This window comes from Schistocerca gregaria, chromosome 6 (genome assembly GCF_023897955.1).
Source record: "Schistocerca gregaria isolate iqSchGreg1 chromosome 6, iqSchGreg1.2, whole genome shotgun sequence".
Classification (NCBI taxonomy): Eukaryota; Metazoa; Arthropoda; class Insecta; order Orthoptera; family Acrididae; genus Schistocerca; species Schistocerca gregaria.
Window position 1 is genome coordinate 401967149 of NC_064925.1, and position 26376 is coordinate 401993524.

Below are 26376 nucleotides of genomic sequence, written 5' to 3' on the forward strand. Positions count from 1 at the left end.
TACATTCTCACACATAGTTCAACTTGTGGAAAACAAAATTTACTTTGAAAGTAACACTTTTCAAACCACCAATCCCAATATTTTCCGGCGACCTATTAGAAATAGATTCGTTTCAGCAGTCGTCAGAGAGCGCCAGATAACAGTTGCCACCGCGCTTTGGCAGCTGCTATGACGCAGGGAGCCCGTATGTTCGTACATGTAAAACATTAAAAGATCTTATATTATGTAAAAAAAAAAAAAAAAAAACGGCGGAGGATACTCCAAGAGCATCGGAATTGGAATTTCGTGAACCATACTAAAATGGCACGTTTAAAGTGCATACTTAAAGAGCACATTCGGATGTCCAGATTCCCAATGAAGAAGCAGGCCTCGACCTGATGTTAAGCTTTTCAGTGAGGGTTTTGGGATGTACATTTTCTTTGAGTACCAGCACTGTATTAACTCATTTTTGATTCTTTATTGTGGCAAAACGGCATATGTGCTAGAAGATGAAAATGTGCAACTGAAATGCAGCAAGCAGTTGAAATTAGCCAATAGTGAGAAACTAAACACTTTGTTTCAAACACAAAGATTAATAAAAGTCAAATTTCTTTAGCAAACCTACAAAACTAACTTCATTGTTCTACAAGGCGGTTAATGCATGACTGTCAAAAAAGTGGGAATAAAATAAAATCTGAAACTAATAACATATATTATCCTTCTGTAATTACGTGACTGATTTTAATTCACTTGATAGCTCCCGGCCACAGAAATCCATTTTGTTTTCATTTGACGTGAGAGCAGGAAACGAAGAGGAAACAGCAAAATCACTAAATGTAAACATGGGTCACGTGGAGGCTACAGACTGCTCTGCGCATCAGCCCCACATCTACGATTTCCGAACCGGGGCAATACCAACATAGTAGCCCCCCCCCCCCCCCCCCCCCTCCCTTCAGCGATTGAGATACGTCAAAAATTAAAAAAAGACATAAAATTTTAAAAAATATGTTCATTTTGTAGTGCACATCTTTCTGAAGAGTCTGATACATAAAACAAATGTTCGAGGAAATGTAAGACACGTTATTTGGTATTAAGTGTGCCAGAGTCCAGTGCCACGGCTCTTCACACAGCATTCTTCTATCGCACGTTACTGTATTTCACTCAGTGGAATTGAAACGTGTATATTTTGTACTATATGCCATGAAACTATATTCAGGACAGTGGAAATTAAAATGTCCTGTGGTGGCTCTCCTGCTCCCAGTTTGAGATCCTGCCCGGTTGGGTGACATTAAATTAAATATAGGATACATAAAACCAGTAAAGACAACAGACAAGCAAGACAGTACACATTTCTTCAATCCTTAGCTCCTACCATTGTTTTCTCTCTAATCTTCCTAAAGCTTTACATGGTGTGATTTCCTTTTTGCGAAAGAATCAGATACCTCATCAAAGTTCGTCAAATGTTTCGCTACATGAAAATCGAAATATCGTTGTCTAATACTGTGTAAGCTGTTAATACAAATAGTACTCGAGACTGGTGTGGTTTCTTGGTCTGATTACGTCTATTTTGTCACTGTCTGCTAGATAAAACAAAATAGGCCTTTCTAACATTGCAGAAATTGTAACACACACCAAATAAACAAGATTGTTTTGGCACAAATGGTCATTTTTATAACACGACAGAATATAATTCACAAAGACCAACATAAAATACTTATTAGGCCTACTACAAGCAAAAAGCTTTGCTAGAAAATAGTTTCATATTTCATTCATACACTGCACTTTCTCGAGCATGAGATTGAAAAGTAGTAGTACCAGATTTTTATATAAATTTGGAATCGTCATTCTCTTCCATAATTTGTGTGATGTGCCCGTTTCTTCTCCTTCCTCGTTCTAATAAACAGTCTTGTCATCACTAATTCATGAACTATTCCAGCCTTTGTCAAAACTTATTTGTCAGTTAACTCCACTAACCCTTCCAGAATCACCGGTTTAGTAATCTCTGATTATTCTGCGGTTACGTGTTGTTATGTTCGTACAAACCATTTTCCGCGCTACTTCCAGAATAGAACTTAAGTGGCTACTAGATGGGACTGTACAACTGGCGCTTACTAGTGTAATGATATAGGCAAAAATTTTCTGACAAAATTTCATTTTCCTGGATACACCGAGAAGATAAAATGCAATCTTTCTTACCTGTTATTCCTGTTAGTCGTTTATTTCCATTCTGGTAGTCTGAATCTATGGACTTCGCTAGTAATCATAAAAACGCTGATCATTCGTAAACCCAATCAAACACATAATCAGACAGTGGTTGGCGTTCGCTCGTTCGGCTTTACTCCACTCAGCTCGTATAACGCGGTCCCCTTCTGCCTGCAGGAAAGTTTATTTCTAGTTGCGACGAGGATTCCCCTGGCAGACACCACGTACACTATGCACATATTCAAAAATCAACTTGTGATTCAGTCAGAAATCAACTTACAGAGTGTGTCTAAAAACCAACAGGGACGAGTTTCAAAATCATATGAGTAATCGATAGACCAACGTGTGCTGGGTGCTAGGCGCTTTGTGAAACAACGTTTTTTTATTGTCAAGAATATGAATCCCCCCCCCCACTGTCATCCAGGTCAGATGTCAGATACACTGGTCCCCCCCCCCCCCCCCCAACCACCTGCGCATGCGTGAGTCTGGCAGCAGAAAAATTTTTCCCAGCTGCATCTAGCTGCTTGCTCTGACTGCTTATACAGCCAACGGTCACATTTCTGTAGCCAGAAGGGGGAGAAGGTACAACTCATACGCCACTCAACTGCGCATGCTCATGAGCCCGCTCATAACTGCTATAACAAATCTAATTTAAACAGTTGTGATGTCACGCTCATCTGAGGCATTTTGTTGTTATGAAGCATTGCATGGTCTTCCCAAAGCCCTTTGACACATTTTTCTGTTGGCAAACGTTTGTATGAGCACTGTGTTTTGTTGGTGTATATGGCACATTTCCTTTGCAATTTATGTTTTATTTTCATATTTTTTTCTGGTTCATGTTTTATTGTTGTAGTATTATTCTGCAGTAGCGGGATACAGTAATATCCTTTGTTAGAATATCGATGCTTAGCAGTCAAGACTACAAAAATTTAACTGAAAACTAAAACAACGAAAAATTCTGGGTTTTTCCCGGTTTTCTCCTGGATGAAAAAATTCCTGGGTTTTTCCCGGATCTCCCGGGTCGTATACACCCTGTTTTAATATAGATATCCTGGAAAACACTGTCAGTGAACAGTTACTGGAATCAGTTACATTGTCACTCAATTTAATTTCTATTGTAAATTTCCCAACTAGGGTATACAAATGTTCTAAGACTGTCATTGATAATATATTTATAGACAATTCTAGGCAACTAAGCTATATTACAAAACCAGTAGTAAGTGGGCTATCTGACATGCAACACCTAACATTAAATTTTGAAAATTGTCAGGGTAAGGTATCTATCAGAACTGAGAACAGAAGACCAATAAAACAGTCAAAAACTGAGAAATTTGGGAGATTGCTCAAAGAAATTAATTGGCTGGATGTATACAGCATCCAAGACACAAATGGAAAATACAAAGCATTCATTAATAACGTTAGCACCTTATTTGAGAATTGTTTTCCCCTGAAGGTAACTCAAATTAAGCAGAAGTCTAATAAGAAACCATGGATCACACAAGGGATAAAGATATCATGTGAGACAAAATGGAAACTCCATCTGATACGTAAGAACACCTTTGATACTAGCACTATAGCTCATTACAAAAAATGCTGCAAAATATTGAAGAAGGTTATCCAGAAATCTAAACACCTGCATTATGAGAAGAAGATAAATACATCCAGCAATAAAATAAAAACAATATGGGATATAGTTAAGTCAGAGACAGGTAGGACTAGAAATGAGGAGGTACAAATAGATCTAAACATAAATGAAACCCTGGTAACAAATGCATGTTGTGTTGCAAACCATTTAAACAAGTATTTTGTCTCTGTTACTGATAGCATGGGGTTGTCAGGCTCAGTAAATAATGCAATGGAATATCTGAGACCAGTGCACACAAGCTATCTCAGTAAAATGGAATTGACATGTACTTCACTCAAAGAAATAGAATCCATCATAAAGGCCTTGAAATCAAAGCATTCTAGTGGTTATGATAACATATCAACAAAGTTAAAAAAGAGCGTTCATGTGAGCTTAGCCATCTCTTAAGTTATTTGTGTAATCAATCACTTGTCACAGGAACATTCCCGGACTGGCTTAAATATGCTGAAGTTATAACTCTCCACAAGAAAGGGGACACAGAAATGCCGTCAAATTACTGACTGATCTCACTTTTGCCAGGTTTTCAAAATCTTTGAAAAGGTTATGTTCAAGTGTCTACTTAAGCACCTTAGTGAAAACAACATACTGTCAAAGTCACAGTTTGTGTTTCTTAAGGCTTCTAATATTGAGAAAGCTATTTACACTTACAGCAAAAATGTCCTTAATGCAATGGACAACAAATTAGAGGCAACTGGCATATTCTGTGACATATCAAAGACATTTGACTGTGAATCACAGCATTCTTTTAAGTAAATTAAAATATTATGGCGTCCCTGGTAGTGCTGCAGAGTGGTTTCAGTCATATCTTACTAATAGAAAACAAAGGGTGTCATTACGTAACACTTCAGCAGTAGGCAATCAGACATCATCTGACTGGGAAGAAATTACATGTGGCGTTCCCCAAGGTTCCACACTAGGCCCACAACCGTTTCTTCTGTATATTAATGACCTGTCATCTGTTACATTACCAGATACCAAGTTTGTCTTATTTGCAGATGATACAAACATTGCAATAAATAGTAAATCAAATATGAATTTAGAAGGGCAGCTAATCAAATTTTTACTGACATTAATAAAGGGTTCATAGCCAATCCACTGTCATTAAACTTTGAAAAGACCCACTATATGCAGTTCAGAACTTCCAAGAAATTTCCTTCTGGTGTGTGTATAAAATATGATGACATGGAAATAGGATAAGTTGAGAGTGTAAAATTCTTGGGATTACAACTTGATAACAAATTCAGTTGGGAGCAACATACTAACTAACTGCTAAATCGCCTCAACAAGTCTGTGTTTGCAATGTGAATGATGTCAGCCATAGTAGAGATAAACACAAAAAAACTGGTATAAAAAAACTGGCATATTTTGCTTATTTTCACTCCATTATGTCATGTGGTATCATATTTTGGGGTAACTCCACAAACAGAAAATAATTTTTAGAGTACAAAAGCGTATAGTAACAGTAATGTGTAGTGTAAATCCAAGAACATCATGTTGAAACCTATTCAAAGAATTGGGCATATTAACCACAGCTTCTCAGCACATTTATTCCTCAATGAAGTTTGTTGTAAATAATACATCTCTTTTTCCAAATAACTGCTTAGTACACAGTATCAATACTAGGAATAAGAACAATATACATTAAGATTTAAAATCACTTACTCTTGCCCAGAAAGAAGTCCAGTATTCAGCAATGCATGTTTTCAATAAATTACCAGCAACCATTAAGAGTTTAGTTTCAGACAAGGCGCAATTTAAACACAATTTAAAAGAATTTTTGGTGGCCATCTCCTCCTGTTCCATCCATGAGTTTCTCAACAAGAGCAGTAGACCATTTTAATGAAAATTTATTATACTTTAATTTTTGACAATACTTGGTTGTAACAGCCAAGTAACTACCTACTGTGTGAATGATGGATGTATGAAAAGCAGATGTAAGTCTTAAGTCTGTAAATAGTGGAAGTTTAGTTTTAAATCTTGTACATAATCTGACTGTTCGTAACTGAGGATCACTGAAATAAATAATTTACTATAATTTTTGACAATACTTGGTTGAAATCGTCAATAACAAATGTCTGAATGATGGACTTAATGAAAGCAGATGTAAGTATTAAACCTGTAAATATTAAAAGTTTAATTCATGTACATAATTATACTGTTTATTGAGTGAGGATAATTAAAATTAATGAAACTCAAGTTTTTCCTGTTACATTTTTTTAATGTGTTTATCTGACATGTTCCACACCCAGGAGTATTCCCTCTTTTATGGGTCTATGGAATTAATAATTAATCTAATCTAATCTAACAAGTATTGAATCTTTTAAAAAACATCACAGTTCCCTTAGACTGCAGAAATTATTTATTTCTACTATTGCAACAGTGAAAATAAATAACTTCTACAGTCAGTGGTGGGTGTGGTGCCTACTAAAAACTGTGATTCTTTAAATGGTTTTCACATTAAAAGCTCATGTCTCACTGTTCTCAATAAAATAGTAGAGATGATGAATGGCTGATAGACACAACAAAAAGACTGTCAAACAAAGCTTTTGGCCAAACAGGACTTCACCAGAGTAGACAAAACATATGCGCATGCATGTAAACACAACCCATACACTCATGGCCACAGTCTCTGGTTGCCGAGGGCTGACTGCTGGCAGACTACCCTTGGCAACCAGAGACTGTGGTCACGTGTGTGTGTGTGTGTGTGTGTGTGTGTGTGTGTGTGTGTGTGTGTGTGTGTGTGTGTGTGGGTGGGTGGGTGGGTGTGTGTGGGAGGGAGGGGGGGGGGGGGGGGAGTTTATTCTGATGAAGGCCTGTTTGGCCGAAAGCTTTGTACGACAGTCTTTTTGTTGTGCTATCTGCGACTCAGCACCTTCGCTATAAGGTGAGTAGCAGCTAACCTTTTCATAATATTGTTATTATTCCATCTTGGATTTTCCATTGTTTGATTTTGTTCAAATCAAAACTTGTGGTAAACATAAACTGTAAACATTCCATTTTGGACACACCACAGTATAGATTTTTAAAGTTCTGTTTAGCTCATGATGAGCACTCAATGCCATTTTTATCTTCTGCTTCTTTATTATGCTGTCCTTATCCTATCATCCCAATTCAACAGCCATAAATACAAAAATCATTCAACGAGTTCAATGAATTGAGGTGATGAGAACTGTAAGGCCCTAAAGCACACCATCTTCAATTTTGATATTGTGGCATTTATGCATGTTCCTGACATCTGTTGTTATTATGGTGAACCAGATTTATTTGTGCTGTAGGCCCACTTTTTATGAATGAAGTATAATGAAAAGCTGCCTCACCAATTTCTCCAATATCCAGTTCTCTATGCAAACAAAGCACTGCTAAATAATTACCTGGGATTGCCCACATAATTTAGTGTCTACATCGCATATGAAGTAGCAGTACTTCATCAGAAGTAGGTCGGAATTTTTATCTGAACCTCAAGCTAGAGAACATGCTTAATGAAAAAGATGATAACAATGACTATGATGAGTTCGAGCTGGTCATAACTGTGTGTGTGGTGCATTTAGTATCTTCTTTATGTTCTGATTCTAGTTTCACGTTTATTACAAATTTTACAACTATCAAAAAGACACTATTGTCACTAGCCTAAATATGAAAATTTTGTGAATTGACATTGACAATAGTAATAATAATAATAATTATTATTATTATTATTATAAATATTAATTAAAATTTCAAAAGATAAAGTGGTTAGATTATTTTTTTCATAGGAAATACATGATGATGTGACTTGGTTCAAAAACAAATCAGTCCCACTAAAAATTTGATTTTCATAGCCATCTATTTTTATCAAAACTTTGTGTCTGTGCTTTGGCCCTTATGAATCTCAGTGCCTTGATCAACTGTTATTTTGTACAGTTTTATTTTTAATGTGTTGAGTATATAAGAATAAGAAACTTCATGACAATATTATAGTAACAGAAGAGATAGTAGGTGAAGATGACATGGAAATATGATACGGTGAGATTAAAATTGACAGAGAAAGACCTATGTGGAAACAAGGCCATGGGAACAAATGGCGTCCGCTTGAGCTATTGAGATTCTTGGGAAAGCTAGCCATTACAAAATTATTCCACTTGATGCACAAGATATGTGATATGCCGAAATGCCTTCAGACTTCAGGAAGAATGTAATAATTCCAGTTCCAAAGAAGGCAGGTGCTGATATGTGTGAATACTACCAAACAATCAGTTTGATACGTCCCATTAGAAAATTATTAACAGAAATTATTTACAGAACAAGGGCTCTGGACAAATGCAGGACAAAGCAAAGCATAACTGACTGTATGTATAATCTTAGAAGATATGTTGAATAAAGGCAAACCTACGTGTGTGTGTGTGTGTGTGTGTGTGTGTGTGTGTGTGTGTGTACAACTCAATGCTTCTGCTTTTCAGTGAATGATCTTCTTTCATCCAAAAGTAGTAAACAATGTCAGAATACTGTAGCATAAGATTTTTAAAAGACTCAATAAATTTATGTTAAATACTCTACTCACAAAGAACAACATAATGGAAGTACATTGTGTGCATATCTGTAAATTAAATTGCAATATCTAATGCAATAAAAATAGCAATTTGTAAAATCAAATTTACCTGTTTCACAAGAGGTTCTAACAGGTGAGCAGACTGTTTGCCAACACACCGAACAGCAAACCTTAAACATCTACAGCACCTCTCCATTACACGAATATCAGCCTGATATTTATTGCAAGTGTTTGAAAGTACAGGCCATACCTACAAAATAAAATTACATTAAAAACACAAAAGCACTCTAAAGTAAATACAAATCATCATTATTAATAACACAGCATTAAAAATGCAATGCAATGAATGAAAATGGTAATCTCTACTGTCTCTGAAGTTATTTTCATTTATTTTGTGTGTGTGCAGGTGTAGTCAGGCCAAACAGAAACTTCAAATAAGGTACTTCACACAATGCTTAGTGTCAATAAAATAGTAATTCTGATACATTATAAACAAAATGTTATCTACATATTAATTTCGCGTGATGAATCTATGGATCACCCTCAAATTAATCTGCTTCAATGTTCAGCTCTATGACACATTAACAGTGAGAGCAAAATATGAAGAGCAATCACACTCTGCAGCAGCAACTGAGCATGACCACTGTGCCATGACATGCTGTTTCCACAGTCCCGTAACACCACTATGGTGCATTGTCTTTACAGCTTCACCACTGTTCCCCTACACATAAACAGTCAAAATGAAAATAGAGAAACCACCTTACAAGGGGTAAATGCACACAAAGGTGTTTCAAAATCTGTATAGAGCTACAAAACAGAATAACTGTAATATTAGCAAAACATAATAATTGTAATATCAGCCTCTTTTATCCTACTCAAGCAGCATACTACAGTTCCCTGTGAATACTTCTGGTAGATCTTGGAACAGAATGAAGAAAGTAGTTGTCATATAACAATTAATTTAATCAGACAAAATAGATGGAAACTCTCCAGCCAAACCATTAATACAAATTTTCATTTTATTCATTGCTTTATTAACCCTGCTAAGATTAGCACCATTCTTTCAAAATGAAACACAAAGATTCCAAGACTTACCAAGCGGGAAAGCGCCAGTAGACAGGTACAATAAATAAAACACACAAACACACACACAGAATTTCTAGCTTTCGCAACCGATGATTGCTTCTTTAGGAAAGAGGGAAGGAGAGGGAAAGACGAAAGGATGTGGGTTTTAAGGGAGAGGGTAAGGAGTCATTCCAATACCGGGAGCGGAAAGACTTACCTTAGGGGGGAAAAAGGACAGGTGTACACTGGCGCGCACACACACACACATATCCATCCGCACATACACAGACATTTCTTATCAGAGTCTGTCGTCAGAAAGAAATGCTGGACATATCTGTGTACCTGATCGGTAAGGTCTCATGTCAGAACTAAATTGAGAACCATCTATGGATCAAGAAGTCTGTGACCTGTGAGCAAACATGTCATATTTATGACAGACTGTGTTAAAGTCTGCTAACACCTCTGTGTCAATATCAAAGTGTCTCCAGCAATAGTGCAGCAACATCGTAAGTGAAAGTAAAATCTGCTCTTAGAATGTGTTAATTAGTGTCAACAAGTTTTACTGGGCAACTATATTCAACAGTGACATTTTTTTGTTCAACATGAAAAACAGTTTGTCATTCTTGTGAAATTATTCTACCACTCAACATTGTAACTGCACTTGTGAGGTTAAGTTTATTGTGCACTGACTCAATGAACAATTGTTCATTATTTCATGAAGAGTAGTTCTACTGCACAAAAAGTTTATAGCAAGAACTGCAATGAAGTGCAGTATGTAGTTTTCCTAATCTGCTTACAAAAGAGAATTGTGAAACCTGAACTGGCCATCAATTGTAAATATAACAAAAGTGGGCGTACAAGTGATTAATTTCTAGCTTTAAATCCCATGTGGGCTACATTATGGGGACTATTCGTTTGTCACCAACAGTTCGAAAGCCAGCTACAACAAAGGACAGAAGCTACCGACAGCACCCAAGCACGTAAAATGGATTAGCTACACATTCTCAACCACTACTTTTCTTTCATGCCCCACGACTCTCATAACTGCCTTACTTTACTTTTTCGTGTCCGGAGATTTGTTTCAAAGCCTTTCAGCCCAATGTCGGGCCAAGTCCAATGTTTCTCTCTTCTCAAGCCATAGTTCGTCAAGGGTACACCTTGTGGGGTAGATGGGACACTGTAGAAGGTGTTCCATATCCTGAACTTCACCACAGTTGCATTTGCTGTCTGCTTCGTCTTTGAAGCCCCATTTGATTAGGTTTGCTTTAACTGGTGCTACGCCTGTTCTGATGCGGTTCAGTGTTCTCCAAATCTTCCAGCTTGATGTATTGCCGCTGGGTATTACTCGTGAGGCAGGGTAGTCCTTCGGAGGCTCGTTCAATTCACTAGTGAGAAATCTCTTGCGGGATTGAAGTCTGCTACGTCCACATGAACCATGCAGCGGGTGGCGCTCGTTGAAAATCTGTTTAAATTTTTCTTTATGTTCGTGCACAATTCTTCGGGATTCAGGAGATGAGAATCCAGCTGGTTTGTATATTTTCCCAAGTGGAGTGGGTTTCATGCATCCTGTTGTTAACCTGTATGTTTCATTAAGGACTATAGTGACTTTTTTTGGCATGTGTGGATCGAGACCATACAGTGCATGCACATTCTGCTGTGGAGTAGCAAAGTGCTTGTGCAGTTGTTTGTAATACAGTTGGACTAGCTCCCCATTTACTATTCGTCAGTTTTCTTAAAATATTGTCCCTGGCAGCAACTTTTTGGCAGGTTTTTTCACACTGATATCTGTACGTCAGTGATATATCCAGTATGACACCAAGGTATGTTGGTTTGTCCGTATGGTCCAGTTTGCTGCCATTCCAGGTGACGTTCAGCTTCCTGTTTGCCTGTTTTGTGAGGAGGTGGAAAGCGCTAACATGTGTCTTAGATGGATTTGGTTGGTTTGTGGGGGTTAAAGGGACCAGACTGCTACGGTCATCGGTCCCTTTTTCCAAATACTAAGAACACCCACAGAGAATAAAAACGATGAACAGACGATAAGACAGACGACACAGAACAAGAGAAACGTAGACAAAGACCAGACAAGACGAACTAAAATCACACAGAGTGTGACGGTGGTTGGCCGACCATACAAATAAAAAGGGAAAAGCCAACCATCGAGAAACACATGAAAAATCAGACAAATCGTTGGCCAGAGGCCAGGATCAACACAAAAACTCACACACTTACATTAAGCGATAAAATCCCCCTGCCCGAATAAAACGCAGAACTATGTCCGCTATGGAAGAGTCGTCAGATAAAAGTGCAGAGAGCGTATCAGGCAGCGCAAAAGTCTGCCTGAGAACAGTTAAAAGGGCGCACTACAACAGAATATGGACCACCGTCAAGGACGCCCCACAACGACAAAGAGGGGGATCCTCACGACACAGTAAATACCTGTGCATGAGTAGGGTGTGGCCAATGCGGAGCCGACAAAGGACGACTGATTCCCTGTGGTTGGCTCACATGGATGACTGCCACACGGCAGGGTACGCCAATCAGTGTCCCATAAATCGAAAACTTTGCGGCGTAATAGTGCCCGCAAATCAGTCGCCGGGAGGCCAATCTCCGGAGATGGTGCACTAGTGGCCTCTTTCGCCAGGCGGTCAACAGTTTCATTTCCGGGTATCCCAACATGGCCCGGGGTCCAAACAAAGACCACAGATCTGCCACAACGGGCAAGAGTATGCAGGGACTCCTGGATAGCCATCACCAGACAAGAACGAGGGAAACACTGGTAGAGAGCTCGTAAACCGCTCAGGGAATCGCTACAGATAACGAATGACTCACCTGAGCAGGATCGGATATACTCTAGGGCACGAAAGATGGTGACCAGCTCAGCAGTGTAAACACTGCAGCCAGCGGGCAACGAACGTTGTTCAGAATGGTCCCCTAGAGTTAGTGCATAACCGACACGACCAGCAACCATCGAACCGTCGGTATAGACAACGCCAGAGCCCTGATACGTGGCCAGGATGGAATAAAAGCGGCGTCGGAAGGCCACCGGAGGGACTGAGTCCTTCGGGCCCTGTGCCAAGTCCAGCTGAAGGCAAGGGCGAGGCACACACCATGGGGGTGTACGCAGAGGGGCCCGCAAAGGAGGTGGTACAGGGAAACACCCAAGCCCACAGAGAAGCTGTTTGATGCGTACGGCGATCGGACAACCCGACCGGGGCCGACGTTCTGGCAGATGGACGACTGACTGCAGGAACAGGACACGATAATTTGGATGCCCTGGCAAGCTAAAAAAAAGGGCAGAATAAGCAGCCAGTAATTGTTGGCGTCGTAACCGCAGTGGAGGGACACCTGCCTCCACAAGTATGCTGTCCACAGGGCTGGTCCGGAAGGCACCAGTGGCAAGGCGTATCCCACTGTGGAGGATTGGGTCCAGCAGCCGCAACGCAGATGGGGACGCTGAGCCATAAGCCAGACTCCCATAGTCCAGATGGGACTGGATCAACGCCTTTTAAAGCCATAGGAGAGTAGATCGGTCGGCGTCCCACCTGGTGTGGCTCAGGCATCGCAGAGCATTTAGATGCCGCCAACACGCCTGTTTAAGCTGCCAAATATGAGGCAGCCAAGTCAACCGGGCATCAAAAACCACCCCCAAAAACCTATGTAACTCCACCACTGTAAGATGCTTGCCGTCAAGATAAAGCCGCGGCTCCGGGTGAACAGTGCGTTGCCGGCAGAAATGCATAACGGAGGTCTTGGCTGCCGAAAACTGAAAACCATGCGCTACAGCCCAAGACTGCACCTTGCGGATTGCACCCTGTAGCTGACGTTCAGCAGCTGCAATGCCAATAGAGCTGTAGTAAAGGCAGAAGTGGTCAGCATACAGGGAAGTGGAGACAGAATTTCGCACGGCCGCAGCGAGCCTGTTAATGGCTATTAAAACAGACAGACACTTAGAACAGAACCCTGTGGAACACCGTTCTCCTGGACTTGGGAGGAACTATATGAGGCCGCGACGTGCACGCGGAAGGTACGATACGACAGAAAATTGCGGATATAGATTGGCAGAGGGCCCCGAAGGCCCCATCCATGAAGCGTAGAAAGGATGTGATGACACCATGTCGTATCATACGCCTTCCGCATGTCGAAAAAGACAGGGACCAGATGCTGACGGCGGGCAAAGGCAGTATGGATGGCCGACTCCAGGCTCACCAGATTGTCGGCGGCGGAGCGGCCTTTATGGAACCCATCCTGATACGGAGCCAGAAGGCCCCGAGACTCGAGGACCCAATTCAAGCGCCGGCACACCATCCGTTTAAGGAACTTGCAAAGAACATTGGTGAGGCTAATGGGACGGTAGCTGTCCACCTCCAAAGAGTTCTTCCCCGGTTTCAGAATGGGCACAACAAGACTTTCCCACCATTGCGATGGAAACTCACCCTCGACCCAAATGCGGTTGTAAAGGTCGAGGAGGCGTCGCTGGCAGTCCACTGAAAGGTGTTTCAGCATCTGAGAGTGGATGCTATCTGGGCCAGGAGCGGTATCAGGACAAGCGGCGAGGGCACTGCGGAATTCCCACTCACTAAATGGAACATTGTACAATTCAGGATGGTGGGTGTGAAAAGAAAGAGTCCGACGTTCTATCCGCTCTTTAGTGGAGCGGAAGCCCAAGGGGTAGTTGGCAGAAGCGGAATTCAGAGCAGAGTGCTCTGCCAAGCGGTTTGCAATGACGTCGGAGTCAGTACAAACTGCTCCATTCAGTGAGAGCGCAGGGACGCCGACAGGGGTCCGATAGCCATAGAGGCGGCGAATCTTGGCCCAGACCTGCGATGGAGTGACATGGAGGCCAATGGTGGACACATACCGCTCCCAGCACTCCTGCTTGCGTTGGCGGATAATGCGGCGGGCTTGAACACGCAGCCGTTTGAAGGCGATAAGGTGTTCGATTGAGGGATGTCGCTTGTAACGCTGGAGCACCCGCCGACGAGCTTTAATCGCTTCAGCGATCTCAGGCGACCACCAAGGCACAGTCCGCCACCGAGGGGACCCAGAAGAACGGGGAATGGCAGATTCGGCAGCAGTAACGATGCCGGTGGTGACCGATTGAACCACTGCATCAATGTCATCGGTAGAGAGAGGCTCAATAGCGGCGGTGGAGGAGAACAAGTCCCAGTCAGCCTTATTCAGAGCCCATCTGCTAGGGCGCCCAGAAGACTGATGCTGTGGCAGTGACAGAAAGATCGGAAAGTGGTCACTACCACGAAGGTCGTCATGCACCCTCCATTGGACAGACGGTAAGAGGCTAGGGCTACAGATGGAAAGGTCAATGGCGGAGTATGTGCCATGCATCACGCTGAAGTGTGTGAAGGCACCATCATTTAATATCGAGAGATCGAGCTGCGCCAATAAATGCTCAACGATGGCGCCTCGACCTGTTGCCACCGACCCACCCCACAGATGGTTATGGGCGTTAAAGTTGCCCAGTAACAACAAAGGTGGCGGCAACTGAGCTATCAGAGCAGCCAGGACATGCTGCGCGATATCACCGTCCGGTGGAAGGTAAAGACTGCAGACGGTAACATCCTGTGGCGTCCACACCGAACAGTGACAGCCTCTAAAGGTGTTTGGAGAGGTACAGACTCGCTGTGAAAAGAGTTCAGGACATATATGCAGACGCCACCATACACCCTTTCATAAGCTGCCCGGTTCTTATAATAAACCCGGTAGCCACGGAGGGTAGGGGTTTGCATTGCCGGAAACCAAGTTTCCTGCAGAGCAATGCAGAAGAAAGGGTGAAGGCTGATAAGTTGTCGGAGCTCAGCTAGATGGTGGAAGAAACCGCTACAGTTCCACTGGAGGATGGTGTTGTCCATAGCTGGGAAAGGCGTGACGGGACTGGGAAGGGAGATTACGCCGCTGGGTCACCTGCTGCCTCCGATTTAGCACCTGTGATAGTGCTTTCCATGGCGTCTCATGGACCGGCGAGATCGAGGTCCTCAGCGGATGCCAGAATCTCCACCGCATCCTCAGACGCAGAGCCGGAAGGTTGCGGTGGGATGGCTGCCACCGCGAGTTCCTTGGTCTGAGAGCTCTTCTTGGGTTTCTCACGCTGTTCCTTGGGTCGCACCGGCTGGGAGGGCTTCACCAATTCAGTCTCCGGGACGAAGGAGGATCGTGAAGCCCTACGACCAGCTGATTGCGGGCCCTTATGCCACTGTCGGTCGTCAGCCTTCTCGCTGTTGGAAGCCTGGGAAGGGAGGGACCCAAGGGACCCCTTGCGAGCGTGAGAAGCCGAAGAAGTTGGACACTTCTCCGGCTTAGAAGTGGGGACGGACGTCCCTGACGGATGGAATGGTGTTGCTCCTGAGGTAGGTGGCGCAGGAGCAACCCAATGGGTAGAGCCCCCCACTGGCGAGGGGGCAGGAGGAGTTGTACTACTCGTCGATCCGGCCACAATTGGAGAACCAGACGGGGCTAGCACAGGTGTTGTAGCAGCAGCATAGGAAGATGTCATTCTCACAGGATGGAGTCTGTCATATTTCCTTTTGGCCTCAGTATAGGTTAGTCAGTCCAGGGTCTTGTATTCCATGATTTTACGCTCTTTCTGGAAAATTCGGCAGTCTGGCGAGCAAGGGGAATGGTGCTCCCCGCAGTTGACACAGATGGGAGGCGGGGAACATGGAGTATTGGAATGTGATGGGCGTCCGCAATCTCGACATGTGAGGCTGGAAGTGCAGCGAGAAGACATATGGCCGAACTTCCAGCACTTAAAGCACCGCATCGGGGGAGGGATATAGGGCTTAACATCACATCGGTAGACCATCACCTTGACCTTTACCGGTAATGTATCCCCTTCAAAAGCCAAGATGAAAACACCGGTAGCAATCTGATTTTCCTTCGGACCCCGATGAACACGCCAGACGAAATGTACACCCCGGCGCTCTCAATTGGCGCGCAGCTCTTCATCAGACTGCAAAAGAAGATCCCTACGGTAAATAACTCCCTGGACCATATTTAAACTCTTATGGGGTGTGATCGTAACGGCAACATCCCCCAACTTGTCACAAGCGAGTAACCATCGTGACTGGGCAGAGGATGCCGTTTGTATCAGGACTGACCCAGAGCGCATTTTTGACAAGCCCTCCACCTCCCCAAACTTGTCCTCTAAATGCTCGACGAAGAACTGAGGCTTTGTGGAGAGAAAAGACTCCCCATCAGCCCTCGTACAAACTAAGAAGCGGGGCGAATAACTGCTACTGCCATCCTGAGACTTACGTTCCTCCCACGGTGTGGCCAGGGAGGGGAATGTTTTCGGATCATACTTCTGAGCGTTAAACTGAGCCCGAGAACGCTTAGAGACTGCTGGCGGCTGGCCACCAACGAGAGACGATGTACCACGCTTCATTGCGGGTCATCCGCCCTGATGCCACCTACTCCGACCAAGGGCCCTCCCCACGGGCGTCACCCACCCACGGCAAGAGCCACCTGGCAGGATGGCCGTTGCCGGGAGTCCCGATACCCCAGGAGGATAGGCATCTACTCCTTGGCATACGTGGGGAGTCAATGGCGCAGGCATCAATAGAGCAATCCCTGTGTTGTTAGGGGGCTACAACCAACAGGGTACATGGCGACCCCACCACAACGGACTGGCTACCGTGCTGGATGTTAGGTAACATGTGGTCCATTGTCGCCGTCGGTGCAGAAAGAGGCACTGCACAGTGCAAAGTGCAATCTGCACGCAGAAACAGAGTCATGCCCAAGAGATAGAGAGTGGACAGGATGCAGTTCAACGGTGTAGAAGCTGGCGAAAGGTCTGATCGCAAGATGGACACAATACACCAAGTAAGGCGCCCTTCCCCAATCGGCTCGCTCTTCCGAAAATTTTGAGAGATGGAGGTCAAACCCAACAGGGGACCATCATATAAGGCCGAAAAGTTTGAGACTCCTTTTAGTTGCCTCTTACGACAGGCAGGAATACCGCGGGCCTATTCTAACCCCCAAACCCGCAGGGGGGGTAGATGGATTTGATTTGAGGGAGTTCTCTTTATAGTATTCAGACATTAAGTGTAGTGAGTTTTCTAATTTCCCTTCTACTTCCTCGAAGCTATTTCCTTGCACTGTAATGGCCAGATCATCGGCGTACAAGAAATGGGTAGTATGTTCCGGTGTTGGTTGACCATTGGTGTATAGGTTAAATAGTAGGGGGCCAGCAGCACAATGCCCTGGGCGAGACCATTCTCTTGTTGACGCCATCGGTTTTTTTTTTCCGTCCAGCATTACATAGAACTGTCTGTTTTGCAGCAGAGATTCAATAATTTTTTTGAACTGATGATCCTTAAATGTATGGTACAGTTTTTCCATGAGCTTTCTGTGGTTGACGGTGTTGTATGCAGAACTTAAGTCCACCAATGCTACACCTGTTATTTGTTTGTTTTCAAACCCTTCCTCTGTGTGTTCTGTGAGTGCTAGGATTTGACTGGCGCTTGATTTCCCGGGTCTGAATCCAACCTGTTGGGGAATGAGCTTTTGGTCTGCGATATTTGTATGCGGTTTAGGATTATTCATTTGTACAGTTTGTATAGATGGCACAGGAGTGCTATTGGGCGGTAGTTCTTCGGTTGGCCTTCATCTTTCCCAGGTTTTAGTAGCGCCGCTACCTTTGATTTCCTCCACGTCTTTGGGATCTTACACGTTTTTAAGCAATGATTAAAGAGCTGCAGGATCCATTGCTTGGCACTAGGTCCGAGCTGTTTGATCTGTTCCACACATATATCGTCGACTCCCACTGCTTTCCCGTTTTTCATTGAGTTCATTCCATGATTAAGATCTTTCATGGTAAATGGTATTTCAAACATGCTTGACTCTTGACTCTGAATTCTGCTGATTTTTATTTTCTGACATTTCTTGTTGGGTTTTCCATCTAGTAGGAGCTGATGGGCAATTTGATTGTGTGTTACTGAAGAGCACTGTTTAGCTGTCCCAAGGTCACAATTAAGTTTTTTTTTTAATTAAGTTCCAAGAGACTTTGCTGCTGTGGGTCATATCCATTCTTTCCAAAGTTTCGACCCATTTCCTTTGTCTTGATTCACTAATCATTTCTATTGGTGTTTCTCCACATTGGACTACTTCTTCACTAAAGGGGTCCTGTTCGTAAAGCATTTTGTACTCCCTCAGGATGTTCTTTAATTCGTCAGAGAGACCTGGGATAAAATGCTCTCTGCAGCCTCGGGGTGCGTGTCTGCAGAGAGCATAACTGCCAATTTTTGTACGTCCATCTTCAACTTCGGACAGAAAGTGATACTAGGGCTGGTCAGTAAAGGAGAATTAAGGGTAACATCTTCAAGAGTATGTCTAAATTACTTTATTCAAATGTGTCCCTTTTCGGTGATCCACTGCATTGTCACCACACTTCTCTAGTGGCAAATATTGGTCCTATAACCAACTTACTAATGAATGGTTGGATGGTAGGTGCAGTTGGCACTTCACATATGAACTGCTCTGTGGACATCGAGTTTGATTTTTCTTCCTATCATGGCAATACAGAGAGTTGGTCACAGGACCAATATTTGCTAACAGAATCATTAATTCTCTTATAACTCTTGCCTGGTTTCTGTAAAAGTTCAAAGTAGCCTTTCGCTCCCTATACTTCACCCCTGCTATTGTCATAATTTCAAAGACTGTATTCCAGTCAAGATTGTTGAAAGCTTTCTGTAAGTCTACAAAGGCTACAAAAGTATGTCTGCCTTTCTGTAACCTATCTTCTAAGAAAAATCATAGGGGCAGTATTGCCTTGCCTGTTTATGCATTTCTTTGGTATCTAAACAGATCTTCCCAAATGTTATCTTGTATCAGTTTTTCCATTCTTCTGTGGAGAATTTGTGTTAGTATTTTGCAACAGCGGCTCATTGATTTCATAGTTTGGTCATATTCACACCTGTCAGCACCTGCTTTCTTTTGGAATTGAAACTACTATATTCTTCTTGGAAGTCTGACGGTATTTTGCCTTTCTAATCCATCTTTCAAACTAGATGGAATAGTTTTGTCATGGCTGGCTCTCCCAAGGCTATCAATAGTTCTGCCACAATGTCATCTACTCCAGGGGGTTTCAAGTTAAAGACTGTTCAGTACTCTGACAAATTATTCTCGTAGTACCATACCTCCGCTCACCTCCATCTTCCCTCACTTCTCTCTTTTGGCAGCTCATAAAACCTCATGGGCTAGCCACACCAAGGCAGTCTGTGTAAGGGGGATGGTGGAGGGAAGAACGGTGAAGTGGTGGTGGTTGAGGGAGGGGGAGAGACGAAGAACAGCATGACAATGGGGGCAGAGAATTGAGAGCTCAGAGGAGGGGCCTTTAAGCTCTTTCAGAAAATGTAGAAATCCAAATCCAAATCTGTAATGATGGAATTATGTATTACTCTAAACTAATCACAGGCTGGCAGCCTTAAAACAACTAACATTTTTAGAGAACAAGAAGGTTAGCTGTACATGAAGATGAGCCGATACGACATCTCAGTAGTTTACTCAGTGTTCTATTATCTGTGCATGGATCCCACAATTTCCTTACTTTGATGATCTAATTTGCAAAATGTGCCTCAGTGTCAACAAAATTCTGTAACTCCTTTATCACAAGCATTAACTAAGGGTCTGACTCAGCTGAAGAAAATTTCTTGCTGTTGTTTCAATACTTCAATTAGCCAAAAGGGGGTTAGCCTCTCATGTTCCAGCATTTTTATACTGCAAAACCAATCTTTGTTATTTGTGACTGGAAAAGGAAGACTGGATAGTGACACTGCTAAAACATGATATGCAAATCACTCACACCCATGCTCAGTACTCTACTGGCAGCTGAACATGACAGTTCTTACACATCAGATCCGTTCCAAGCTGACCCAGTTTTATGGTTGTCTTATTCATTCAGCCTGTTTCAAATTTTGACTGTAATCACTATGTCAATTAACTTATTATCATCTGATGGGATGATGGGACATCCAATGCAATCATCTGATCGAGACAGAATGTACCTGAATATGCAACTCTAATGTTGTGAAACCAGTAGTGCTATTAAAAGATCATATAACAGATGTTTGATGTTTATTGCAATGATTTATGGAAATATGTCATTGCAAAAGCATTTTTGAAACTAAAACTCTGAAAATATAAATTTGGCTCCTTGGTTGCGACATTATTTATAATTTTATATTCCATGGTCGATGCACATAAAGGGATGCTTATGGAGCACAATATTCAATAAAATAAGTGTTTCAGTGTTTTTGGAAATTCAAGGAGTCAAAGCAGGAATAGCACAATGGGGTGTAGGGCTTTACATCAGGAAAGAAATGGAACCCAGCGTATTGCAATAAGGTATGTAAACGAACGACTGATGTGGATAGATTTGACAGTGGTGGTTCATGGTGTGGGTTCCTGTAGTCATGTCCTAGTTCATGAACCACGGGCAACATGTGAGTGGCCAAGTAAGTGGTCCTGACAGTCGGGATACCAGTTGCTTTGGAAGAAGGCTGGGCATCTCGGACATATTCTGAGTCGTGGTCACCTTTGTGCTCATATGGCAAAGACTACCAAATCCACCGGTTAGTCCCTCAACCGTTAGGGGTAAAACCCAGTGGGACTCGGGGCAAGTAAGGCTAGCAACCTGCTTCCCTGGTACTTTAAATATGATGCTGGCAACAATCAGAGCAAAATGCCTCGGACTTTTGGAGGTGACGGAGTCCCACCTCTAACTGACAAACCAGGGACTCCTCAAGATACAACTTGGCAAACAAATGGTAATGAGATGGGGAGCTGTTAATATCAATGGGGGCTACTCAGGGAAGAAGGTAGAGCTGGCAGAGGCTGCAAGTAAGATGGGGCTGGACGTTTTAGCTGTTAGTGACATTCGGGTAAGGGGTGAGAAAGAAGAGGAAGTGGGAGAATACAAGATCTACCTGTCAGGAGTCAAAGCAGGAATAGCACAATGGGGTGTAGGGCTTTACATCAGGAAAGAAATGAAACCCAATGTAGTTGCGCTAAGGTATGTAAACGAACGACTGATGTGGATAGATTTGACAGTGTCTAGCAAGAAAATTAGGATTGTGTCAGTATATTCGCATTGTGAAGGGACAGATCAAGATAAGATGGATATTTTTTATGAGGCACTCAGTGATGTAGTTGTTAGAGTAAAGGACAAGGACAGTGTTCTGCTCATGGGGGATTTTAATGCCAGTATTGGAAATCGAACAGAAGGGTATGAAAAGGTTATGGGTAAATTTGGAGAGGACATGGAGGCCAACAGGAACGGGAAACAGCTCTTGGATTTCTGTGCCAGTATGGGCTTAGTAATCACAAACTCCTTTTTTAAACATAAGAACATTCACTGGTATACTTGGGAAGGCAGGGGAACCAGATCTGTCATTGAATATATAACAACAGATCAGGAATTCAGGAAGGCTGTGAGGGACACACCTGTATTCAGGGGATTCTTTGATGACACTAGTCATTATTTAATCTGCAGTGAAATTGGGATTGTGAGACCAAAAGAGCAGGAGGTCAGGTCCATATGTAGGAGGGTAAGAGTGGAGAAACTTCAGGATAAGGAAATCAGGCACAAGTACATGACAGCGATCTCAGAAAGGTAGCAGTTAGTTGAATGTAGTCAATTACAGTCATTGGAAAAGGAATGGACAACATACAGGGACACAGTACTAGAAGCGGCTAAAGAATGTCTTGGAACAGTAGTGTGTAAAAGTAGGATGAAGCAAACAGCATGGTGGAATGACACAGTCGAGGAAGCCTGTAAAAGGAAAAAGAAGGCCTATCAAAAATGGCTACATACTATAACTCAGGTAGACAGAGAAAGTTATGCTGAAGAAAGAAACAAATACAAACAGATAATTGCAGCATTCAAGAAGAAATCTTGGGAAGACTTTGGAAACAGGTTGGAGACTATGGGTCAAGCTGCTGGAAAACCATTCTGGAGTGTAATTAGCAGTCTTCGAAAGGGAGGTAAGAAGGAAATGACAAGTATTTTGGATAGGTCAGGAAAACTACTGGTGAATCCTGTGGATGCCTTGGGCAGATGGAGGGAATATTTTGAAGAGTTGCTCAATGTAGGTGAAAATACGATCAGTAATGTTTCAGATTTCGAGGTAGAATGGGATAGGAATGATGATGGAAATAGGATCACATTTGAGGAAGTGGAGAAAATGGTCAATAGATTGCAATGCAATAAAGCAGCTCGGGTGGATGAAATTAAGTCAGAACTCATCAAATACAGTGGAATGGCAGGTCTTAAATGGCTACACAGGATAATTGAAATGGCCTGGGAGTCGGGACAGGTTCCAACAGAATGGACAAAAGCAGTAAGCACACCAATCTTTAAACATGGAAACAGAAAAGATTGTAACAACTACAGAGGTATTTCTTTAATCAGCATTGTGGGTAAAATCTTCTCAGGTATTGTTGAAAGAAAAGTGCGAGTATTAGTTGAGGACCAAATGGAGGAAAATCAGTGTGGGTTTAGGCCTCTTAGAGGTTGTCAGGACCAGATCTTTAGCTTACGGCAAATAATGGAGAAGTGTTATGAGTGGAACAGGGAATTGTATCTATGCTTTATAGATTTAGAAAAGGCATATGACCGGGTTCCTGGGAGAAAGTTATTGTCTGTTCTACGAGATTATGGAATAGGAGGCAAACTTTTGCAAGCAATTAAAGGTCTTTACATGGATAGTCAGGCAGCAGTTAGAGTTGACGGTAAATTGAGTTCATGGTTCAGAGTAGTTTCAGGGGTAAGACGAGGCTGCAACCTGTCTCCACTGTTGTTCATATTATTTATGGATCATATGTTGAAAACAATAGACTGGCTGGGTGACATTAAGAATTGTGAACACAAAATAAGCAGTCTTGCATATGCAGATGACTTAGTTGTGATGGCAGATTCAATTGAAAGTTTGCAAAGTAATATTTCAGAGCTAGATCAGAAATGTAAGGACTATGGTATGAAGATTAGCATCTCCAAAACTAAAGTAATGTCAGTGGGAAAGAAATATAAACGGATTGAGTGCCAAATAGGGGCAACAAAGTTAGAACAGGTGGATGGTTTCAAGTACTTGTTGTTGTTGTGGTCTTCAGTCCCGAGACTGGTTTGATGCAGCTCTCCATGCTAATCTATCCTGTGCAAGCCTCTTCATCTCCCAGTACCTACTGCAACCTACATCCTTCTGAATCTGCTTAGTGTATTCATCTCTCCCTCTACTATTTTTATTTTGCTCCCCAAATAGCAAAACTCTTTTACTACTTTAAGTGTCTCATTTTCTAATCTAATTCCCTCAGCATCACCCGACTCAATTCGACTACATTCCATTATCCTCGTTTTGCTTTTGTTGATGTTCATCTTATATACTCCTCTCAAGACACTGTCCATTCCATTCAACTGCTCTTCCAAGTCCTTTGCTGTCTCTGAGGTTCGCCGATGACATTGTAATTCTGTCAAAGTTTTTATTTCTTCTCCATGGATTTTAATATCTACTCCGAATTTTTCTTTTGTTTCCTTTACTGCTTGCTCAATATACAGATTGAACAAAATCGGGGAGAGGCTACAACCCTGCCTCACTCCCTTCCCAATCACTGCTTCCCTTTCATGCACCTCCACTCTTATAACTGCTATCTGGTTTCTGTACAAATTGTAAATAGCCTTTCGCTCCCTGTACTTTACCCCTGCCACCTTCAGAATTTGAAAGAGAGTATTCCAGTCAACATTGTCAAAAGCTTTCTCCAAGTTTACAAATGCTAGAAACGTAGGTTTGCCTTTCCTTAATTTTTCTTCTAAGATGAGTCTTAAGGTCAGTATTGCCTCACGTGTTCCAGTATTTCTACGGAATCCAAACTGATCTTCCCCGAGGTCGGCTTCTATTAGTTTTTCCATTCGCCTGTAAAGAGTTCGCGTTAGTATTTTGCAGCTGTGGCTTATTAACCTGATAGTTCGGTAATTTTCACATGTCAGCACCTGATTTCTTTGGGATTGGAATTATTATATTCTTCTTGAAGTCTGAGGGTATTTCGCCTGTCTCGTACATCTTGCTCACCAGATGGTAGAGTTTTGTCAGGACTGGCTCTCCCAAGGCCGTCAGTAGTTCCAATGGAATGTTGTCTACTCCGGGGGCCTTGTTTCGACTCAGGTCTTTCAGTGCTCTGTCAAACTCTTCACGCAGTATCGTATCTCCCATTTCATCTTCGTCTACATCCTCTTCCATTTCCATAATATTGTCCTCAAGTACATCACCCTTGTATAGAACCTCTATATACTCCTTCCACCTTTCTGCTTTCCCTTCTTTGCTTAGAACTGGGTTTCCATCTGAGCTCTTGATGTTCATAGAAGTGGTTCTCTTATCTCCAAAGGTCTCTCTAATTTTCCTGTAGGCAGTATCTATCTTACCCCTAGTGAGATAAGCCTCTACATCCTTACATTTGTTCTCTAGCCATCCCTGCTTAGCCATTTTGCACTTCCTGTCGATCTCATTTTTGAGACGTTTGTATTCCTTTTTGCCTGCTTCATTTATTGCATTTTTATATTTTCTCCTTTCATCAATTAAATTCAATATTTTTTCTGTTACCCAAGGATTTCTACTAGCCCTCGTCTTTTTACCTACTTGATCCTCTGCTGCCTTCACAACTTCATCCCTGAAAGCTACCCATTCTTCTCCTACTGTATTTCTTTCCCCCATTCCTGACAATTGTTCCCTTATGCTCTCCCTGAAACCCTGTACAACCTCTGGTTCTTTCAGTTTATTCAAGTCCCATCTCCTTAAAGTCCCACCTTTTTGCAGTTTCTTCAGTTTTAATCTACAGGTCATAACCAATGGATTGTGTGGTCGGAGTCCACATCTGCCCCTGGAAATGTCTTACAATTTCAAACCTGGTTCCTAAATCTCTGTCTTACCATTATATAATCTATCTGATACCTTTTAGTATCTCCACGGTTCTTCCATGTATACAACCTTCTTTCATGATTCTTAAACCATGACTAAGTTGTGCTCTGTGCAAAATTCTACCAAGCGGCTTCCTCTTACATTTCTTAGCCCCAATCCACATCCACCTACTATGTTTCCTTCTCTCCCTTTTCCTACACTCGAATTCCAGTCACTCATGACTATTAAATTTTAATCTCCCTTCACTATCTGAACAATTTCTTTTATTTCATCATACATTTCTTCAATTTTTTCGTCATCTGCAGAGCTAGTTGGCATATAAACTTTTACTACTGTAGTAGATGTGGGCTTCGTATCTATCTTGGCCACAATAATGCTTTCACTATGCTGTTTGTAGTAGCTTACTCGCATTCCTATTTTCCTATTCATTATTAAACCTACTCCTGCATTACTCCTATTTGATTTTGTGTTTATAACCCTGTAGTCACCTGACCAGACGTCTTGTTCCTCCTGCCACCGAACTTCACTAATTCCCGCTATATCTAACTTTAACCTGTCCATTTCCGTTTTTTAATTTTCTGACCTACCTGCCCGATTAGGGGATCTGACTTTCCAAGCTCCAATCCGTAGAACACCAGTTTTCTTTCTCCTGATAACGATATCCTCTTGAGTAGTTCCTTCCCGGAGATCCGAATGGGGGACTATTTTACCTCCAGAATATTTTACCCAAGAGGACGCCATCATCATTTAATCATACAGTAAAGCTGCATGCCCTCGGGAAAATTACAGCCGTAGTATCCCTTTGCTTTCAGCCGTTCGCAGTACCAGAACAGCAAGGCCGTTTTGGTTATTGTTACAAGGCCAGATCAGTCCATCATCCAGACTGTTGCCCTTGCAACTCCTGAAAAGGCTGCTGCCCCTCTTCAGGAACCACACATTTGTCTGGCCTCTCAACAGATACTCCTCCGTTGTGATTGTACCTACGGTACGGCTATCTGTATCGCTGAGGCACGCAAGCCTCCCCACCAACGGCAAGGTCCATG

General features: G+C 42.4%; 1 protein-coding gene across 1 annotated transcript in view; it reads right to left on the reverse strand.

The window, feature by feature from the left end:
• LOC126278702 (transportin-3) overlaps positions 1-26376 on the reverse strand; it is a 205156-nt gene that overhangs the window by 60546 nt on the left and 118234 nt on the right. Inside the window, exon 13 of the mRNA XM_049978972.1 lies at positions 8461-8601. Within this exon, the coding sequence (XP_049834929.1) occupies positions 8461-8601 (141 nt within the window). The remainder of the gene's footprint in view (positions 1-8460; positions 8602-26376) is intronic.